This window comes from Salvelinus sp. IW2-2015, linkage group LG33 (assembly GCF_002910315.2).
Source record: "Salvelinus sp. IW2-2015 linkage group LG33, ASM291031v2, whole genome shotgun sequence".
NCBI classification, from domain to species: Eukaryota; Metazoa; Chordata; class Actinopteri; order Salmoniformes; family Salmonidae; genus Salvelinus; species Salvelinus sp. IW2-2015.
The window spans coordinates 13,539,782-13,547,536 of NC_036872.1; the positions used below are offsets into that span (position 1 = coordinate 13,539,782).

Sequence of the window (7,755 nt, forward strand, 5' to 3'; positions counted from 1 at the left end):
CCTCCTCTTATTCAGAGCATGAAGCAAGATATTCAAGAATTGATCAAAACTCCAAAGTGTGAGGAAAACACCACTTTCTCTTTAGCATCCTCACTCCTGACCACAAAAAGGGATATTTGTCCACAGTCTCCATCCGTAGTGTCTCAGCACTGTACTTCAAGAACAACAGCAAGCACTCCATGTCCTCCACAGAAAATAGCAAATGGCGGCCCCTCCTGTCCTACTCGCAGAACAGCAAGCATCATCCCCTCTTGCCTTTCCCCTATATCCACAGACACTCATAATGTAAGTTGCCAGACAGTAGAGTCCTCCCTTGTCCCCTGTGATGCCTGTGCTCAGGTCCAGTCCAGCCTGAGGGAGACTGGTGATTGAGAGGTGGGAAGGTGGGAAGGCCCTCGCTGCAGTGCCTCCTTCCCACCTCTCTGCAGCGCCTCCTGGTGGCTGTGGATGACACCATGGAGCAGGGCCGTCTGACTGTAGGAGATGTGTCCCAGTGGTCCACAGAGCAGCAGGTCAGGTGGGAAAGGTCTGGCTTCAGCATCTGCTGAAGGTGCAGGGCTCAGCTGGGGGAGGGCACAGGAGAAACTGAAGCGTAAATGGGCAAAGGACCAAGCAAGACTGTAGGAGGCCCAGGCATCCAGGAAGGAGACTGCAGGACGAACATGAGTAGCTGAGGTGAGGTACAGTTGCACTCAGAGGAAACCTTGCTGACAACAATATATTTGAAAGGGGACGAAATATTGTAACATTTCAATAGTAAATATGCTTTCATTTTATTCACAATATACTGTATATCTGTCCATTTTAGGCTCCATGTCCCAGGAGGATAGCAACTCCAAACTGAAGGCAGAGATTAGTTTGCAACAAGAAAGGTTACACAAACTCAGTAAGGACGTACACCCCCACCCCAAGTCTGATGTTTTAGGAGCAGAAGGAGACAGCCCAAGTTATCTCATTGTTGTGAACAGAAAATATGTGGAACCTTGTCCTTTCTTTGTCAGAGTGTGAGAGAGATAAGCTACATCAGGAAGTGAAGGCCTTGCAGGTAGAGGAAGAGGCACGGAATAAACTAGAGGAAAAGACACAAAAACTGGAGGTTCAACTGTCCAGTACTCAGCTCTTACTTGACAAAGAGAACTCCAAGTACCAGAATGCATGTCACCAACAGGAGGTCAGTATAACAGCCATGTATGGGGTAGGTTACTCATGGGGGCAGATGAGTCTTTAAAACCAGACCTGGGGCAGTACTAGTAAATGTGTTAAAGGCCACATCTAAAAACTCTGATCGTGATCCTGTTTTACGTGACTTATTACTGCACAGTCTCACTCTGTGTCTTCAACAGTCACTGCAGGCCAAGCAGATGTCTCTATTGGAGAGAGTGGATGCTCTGGACCAGGAGTGTGAGGAGCTTCAAGGACAGTTGGGGGAGACTGAGGACACACAGACAGGCCTACAGGATAGACTGACACACATCTCAGAGGAGAAGGACCAACTTAAAACCCAGCTCACCCAAGAACAGGTACATTACTACCAGACAGATGTGACTCAACACAATATTAAGCACAATGAAATGTTTCACGTTATAGTTGATTTTATAGTGCTGCTTGCATACGTTAGGCAGAGCCGTACTTCAGCATAGCAGATACAGTATATAAATATGATCCTATTTCATTTTCAAAGAACAATAATGTGTGTGTAACTAACGGCCTTGCCTCCGCAGTCCCTGAGGCCTTGTGGTCTGAGCTTCAGAAGGAGAAGCAGAGATTGTAGAGTCATGTGGGCAAGCTGAAAGACAGTTTGGATCAGCTGAGAGGAGAGGTGCAGGAGTTAGCCCAGAGGGAGAGGCTGCTGGTGGCATTCCCAGAGCTCAACCCACTGACTCAGGGACCTCCACAGAGTAAGATCACTTCCCTAAATAACTCAGAGCATTTTCCGTGTTAACCACAATGTTGACTTTACTTGTACAACCTGTTTGACATTTGTATTGTTTGTTAATGTGGGTTTACTTACATATGGTTTCAAATAGAAATACCAGTATTGCAAGCATAGACCTGGTTACAACTCCAGTGCATTTGGAAAGTATTCAGACCCCTTGACTTTTTCCACATTTTGTTACTTTACCACCTTATTCTAAAATGTATTAAATAAAACATTTTCCTCAGCAATCTACACACAATACCCCATAATGACAAAGCAAAAACAGGTTTAAAGAAATTTTAGCAAATCTATTAAAAATAAGAGACTCGGAATTGAGCTCAGGTGCATCCTGTTTTCATTAATCATCCTTGAGATGTTTCTAAAACTTGATTGGAGTCCACCGTTGTAAATTCAATTGATTGGACATGATTTGGAAAGGCACACACCTTTCTATATAAGGTCCCACAGTTGACAGTGCATGTCAGAGCAAAAACCAAGCCATAAGGTCGAGAAATTGTCCGTAAAGCTCATAGAAAGGATTGTGTCGAGGCACAGACCTGGGGAAGGGTACTAAAACATTCTGCAGCATTGAAGCTCCCCAAAAACACACTCGCCTCCATCATTCTTAAATTGTTTTTATCCCTTTCTCTCCCCAATTTCGTGGTATCCAATTAGTAGTTACAGTCTTGTCTCATCGCTACAACTCCCGTAAGGACTTGGGAGAGGCGAAGGTCGAGAGCCGTGTATCCTCCGAAACAGAACCCAACCAAGCCGCACTGCTTCTTGACACAATGCGGGGATAATACTTCAAGGGGGGAATAAAACTTCAATACTGCTGCTGGAGAACTACAGATGTAGGATCTTAATTTGATCACTATTTTGTTGCTGAGAATTTTCCTGCAGAGCCGGAAATGCAATCTTGTAGTGTATTCTAGGTTTAACTAGGCTTCTAAAGTTTGTAATTTCCCCTTTAAAATGTCAGACTTGATTTGCCCCAATGAAAAATGTATCAACCCCTACAAAAAATATCCATTCATTATAATCCACATAATAATTCACATTTCCTGTTGCTGCAGGATTATTTTTCTGCTGTTGCAAATTAAGATCCTACATCTGTACTGCATGTTTTATCTATCGACTACACCTGAACAATGATAACGACAGTTGTAAAATACAAAACATATTGTTATCTCTTACAGACAACCTCTCTCAGCAGCTTTGGATTCTCCCAGTCTCTGCCTGACACTCCCAGAGAGAGACAGCTAAATCCCACCCCCTACGTACAACACAGCCCTCTGTAAGTCAACAACACAGAAAGAACATGTACATTTATGTATACTGCAGGTAATACAGCAGTCAACCGTTTTGCTTGGCCAACCGTTTTTCTTGGGGACTACAAAAAATGGAATCTTACCTTAGCATGTAGTGTTTTAATTCTAGTAGTGTTTTCATAAATGCATCATTTATGAATGTATTTATGACTCATCTTTTCTCTCATTTCGCCCATCCCAGACAGACCTCCAGTGCAGGAGTGTTGAAACATTGATTGCGGAGGAAGGGAGCAGACAAAGGGGATTCCATCCCTGTGGTGATGGGGCCTTGGGATCACGTCTCTGCCACCTTCTCTACAGCTCTGGTGCACCAGCGGACCCTACGGCTCTCCACAGACACCAGCGCAAAGATACGCCAGGCGTCCCGAACATGCTCTGTTGGCAATCTCCAGAGGAATAAATAAATCCAGCACTGGGTGTTCAACCTCATGTTGACAATTTTTGGAGCATAGTAATGCTGAAAGAGGCTGAGGCAGAAAGAGGCTGTTAGAAGTACATGTCAGGCTTCTCCATCAGGAGACTGCAGTAAGGCATTGCATTGTAGCTCGTACACATAGTAGTTTGTGTATCAGCTGAGGCAGATGCAGAACAGTTAGAGTTCAGGATCTTGGCAACATTGAGCTGGCTTGAAGATGCTATTTAATTGAAAATGAATTTGATTCATTCACAAACTGTGGTATCATGTTTTTTCTTTCTTGAACTGTTGTGTTAATCACTTTGCTACTTTGGATTGCAAATGTGCATTTGTTGACTTCATGCATTTAGCAAAATTATCCCCAGGGGATAGTGAAACAGTTTTACCTAGTTTAGAAGGTAAAGCAATAAGACTGAGCATAACGAGCCTATCAAAGCACATTCGTTATTTAAACTCATAAAGAATGTGGTCATGCACAAACACACACTAAAAATAAGTGTCTTAAAATGATCAGTCTGGAAAAGGGAGAGGCCAGGTAAAAGACAAGCCATGGTGTGTGTGTGTTTAGCTAAGTGTGTGGTCTTCTAAAGGCTCTACTATTGTGTCACCAACACAATGCCACGAATGCAGACGTGTCTAATGACTTACAGAGTACTCTGATGAGGGAGGGGCAAGTTCCTATGGCAACATTGATGATCAGAGCATGACATCTTGTGTGGGTTTCCTCCTGTCAATCCAACCCTTCACCTATTGAGGAGTATACTTGGTGGTAGACCAACCAATTCATTGTGAAGTATGCTTCCCATGGCACATTAGGGTGCAATATTCTTGTCCTTTGTTTGTATTTCCTTTGCACTAGAAATGCCAAATGACTCTTCTGAAGGTGGGTTGTAGTCATGGAGATACCTGTGAAAAGCCCCATAGATCCAGACTGGATATTGACTACACCTGAAACTAACAGAAGGAGAGCACTCTTTGTATGCAATTCAAGCCCATATTATTGTTCATGCCTGTTCAAATGGTTCTGCATGAGTTCAGAGGTAGCACAATAGTGGGTTTCATTTTCAGGGATATACCTAGATACTGAAGTATTTGCGGAATGCAGATGTACTAATGAAATCAATAATTTCTTAGCCCATTAACTCACAAATCCTTCTCCTCAGTGACAAACTTGCTTGATCAAGTCTAACCTTGGACCTCAGAGTTCAGTCTTTCAGTTGAGCCAATTATACAGCTGTGTCATCCCTCAAGCATGTAATTGAGATGTGTCCCCCCCCCCATAGATAATGAATGTATTGTCTATGGTATGCTTGTCTCATGATTGACAGACTGATTTAGCCTAATTGTTAATTGTTGCATGGAGTATAAAAACAAAATATGGCAGACACACAGTATTTATCTGAAAATGTAAAATGGAGCATTGTATAATCAATTTAGTTATTTTAATAGTATGCTACCCTGTAAAAATAACAATATTCAGAACGCTGCTTCAAAACATTTATTTGTCACAAAATAACAACTTATTTTAGACTATACAACAAAAATACATTTGGATGTGAAAGTATAGAGTACATAGGTACAGTCAGACCTCATATCGCACTGTGCTTACTGATACACAAAAGACAAAGACTAACTCAGAGGTGAAGAAATGTTCAGCTTGCCAAAAGCACCAGTGTCAACACCTGCAACTTGCCCCCACAGGAAAAACAGAGACGGTGGAAGAAGGACACATACAGTCATTTGCAGTTAGAAACTTAAACAATGTGCAAAGTTGTACAAAAATCCATTGAATATTTTTGGTATCCCCGCATCCACCAACATTAGATTATTTCAAAGGTTATATCTGTTGTTCAAATCAATTGAATGTTATATAATCATTTACGATATAATATCCTATGAGTAAATACTGAGATTATAACAGGGAAAACTACTTGGATAGAGGAGAAAAAATACCTGAACAACTGCATTCAGATTTCAGGTAAGCTTTGGGAATCATTCTGTATTCATGAAAACATATTTAAGGCCATTGGTTACTTGTGTCATATATTTACATAAACATACTGATTTGTTTATAATAACTAATAAATAGTGATAAATAAGATACAAAACAACATATTTGAGTACAACACTAAGTTGAGCTACAGACACTTCTGAGGTTGGTAGCCAGTAGTCAGGGAATCATGCTCATTCTTCATCATTCTAAGGGCTGTGGTATATAGAAAATGCTAATAACATTAAGGCAATGTTTTAGTAACATTATTAAAACACAGATAAATGGTAGATGTTTTACCACAATCTCCAAACGTGACAACCATGCAAATCTACACCTAATAGGTAACAAAATAACCCCTTATCAGGACTTGACTGAAAACTTCAGCCATTGGAATGCTATGATTATCACTTTGAGACATTGTTACATTGTTGTGACATCTTAGACACTGTGCTAGCAGACAGGGTAGGGAGTAACTGTGGGTGAGAGTGCTATCTCTCTGAGACATTCAGTGTAATTCAGCACTGTGTGATCTCACATATGTGTTTTATCATCTAGGTCAAGCTATTAGGCAGCTGCAGGGACCACTGCAAATCTGTCAGATTACAGAGGCCTCATGAGGATGAGGGATGTCCTATGGCTGGCATAGTCTGACAAAACTCCCAATCTCTGTTTGCCAATATGCTTTTAAGCAGCAGCAGCAGCACCACCACCAAATACCCTGTGCAGGTACATCATGCACTGGGTTTGTACTTGCCTTACAAAAAGCATATTTTAGATCACATGCCCTTAAAATTGTCAGAGACTCCAGTCACCCAAGTCTTAAACTGTTCTCTCTGCTACCACACGGCAAGCGGTACCAGAGCGGCAAGTTTAAGTACAAAAGGCCCCTTAACAGCTTCTACCCCCAAGCCATAAGACTGCTGAAGAATTAATCAAATGGCCACCTGGACTAATTACTGTGACACACACCCCCCCCCCCCCACGTTTTGTTTTTACACTGCTGCTACTCGCTGTTTATTATCTATGCATAGTCACTTTACCCCTGCCTACATGTACAAATTACCTTGACTAACCTGTAACCCCGCACATTGACTCGGTACCGGTACCCCCTGTACATAGCCTCGGTATTGTTATTTTATTGTGTTACTTTTAATTACATTTTTTACTTTCGTTTTTTTAGTAAATATTTTGTTTACCCTATTTCTTGAACTGCATTGTTGGTTAAGGACTTGTAAGTAAGCATTTCACGTAGCGTCTACACCTGTTGTATTCGGTGCAATGTGACAATAACAATTTGATTAGATTTTTTATTTGATATGTTTATAACTCTCGTTATCCCTCTGTGTATGAGGAGAAATGAGAACAAAACAATAGCTAAAACAATCCATGTGCTTTTATATCAGCTGGTTGTATAATCTAACCCTCATGCTAGCAGAGCGACGGGGAATGGGCCGCTGTCTAGTTGTTTGTGCATGGGAAAAAACCCTTCTCAGCAGAGATTAAGTTCATTGACAAAATGTGGGACACATAAGAGAGAGTGAGGTCATGGGATAGGAGTCTGTGGGTTAAGTGAGAGGCTGGAAGGTCTTCTCACCACCAAATCACCATTAGAAGAATTGTCACTTGACCATCTCAAGTGGAGTCGGGTCACTATAATACGATGTGAGGTACCAAAATATAATATGTGTTGATATGCTGATTGGCCTAGTCACTGATAGGGGAAAGACACAGATTAATTAAAGAGAGTACCATCTGAGAGATGCATCGTCAGTGAAATGTATCACAGTTCGGAGAATACACAAAATAAATCAATATAAAAAAAAAACAGAAAAAGTAAGTTTAAGAAACATTAGCAATGTTGTTGATTTGCATTTGGTTGAGCAGCCCCCAGCGTGAGGAAGCTACAGAGGTGGTCCCAGGGGTTGTAAGTAGAGCCACATGCCCACTGACAGAATCTAGTCTCTCCTCAGGCGAGAATAATGCTTGTGTGTGTGTGGTGTGTGTGTGTGTGTGTGTGTGTGTGTGTGTGTGGTGTGTGTGTGTGTGTGTGTGTGTGTGTGTGTGTGTGTGTGTGTGTGTCCACAAGAATAGTAAAACA

The 7,755-nt window shown here is 41.7% G+C and overlaps 1 protein-coding gene across 2 annotated transcripts; it reads left to right on the plus strand.

Moving 5' to 3' along the window:
• Positions 1-5,256, plus strand: LOC111958260 (coiled-coil domain-containing protein 157-like). Of its 2 annotated transcripts, XM_023979496.2 has the most exons (6): positions 1-675; positions 809-886; positions 1,002-1,171; positions 1,344-1,520; positions 3,118-3,215; positions 3,431-5,256. In XM_023979496.2, the coding sequence occupies exons 2-6, from the start codon at positions 814-816 to the stop codon at positions 3,462-3,464; spliced, it is 552 nt and encodes a 183-aa protein (XP_023835264.1). In that variant the 5' UTR covers positions 1-675; positions 809-813; the 3' UTR covers positions 3,465-5,256. The 2 variants fall into 2 exon arrangements, with proteins under 2 accessions (XP_023835264.1, XP_070293166.1); XM_070437065.1 differs by lacking the exons at positions 3,118-3,215; positions 3,431-5,256 and adding an exon at positions 1,722-1,880.
• Positions 5,257-7,755: the final 2,499 nt, after the last annotated feature.

Bases quoted from the DNA above. Each gene is read 5' to 3' on its own strand.
- LOC111958260 (XM_023979496.2), top strand. From the start codon at position 814: ATGTCCCAGGAGGATAGCAACTCCAAACTGAAGGCAGAGATTAGTTTG. The intron at 1,172-1,343 runs GTCAGTATAACA...TGTCTTCAACAG, and splicing joins ATGCATGTCACCAACAGGAG to TCACTGCAGGCCAAGCAGAT. The intron at 3,216-3,430 runs GTAAGTCAACAA...CGCCCATCCCAG, and splicing joins TACGTACAACACAGCCCTCT to ACAGACCTCCAGTGCAGGAG.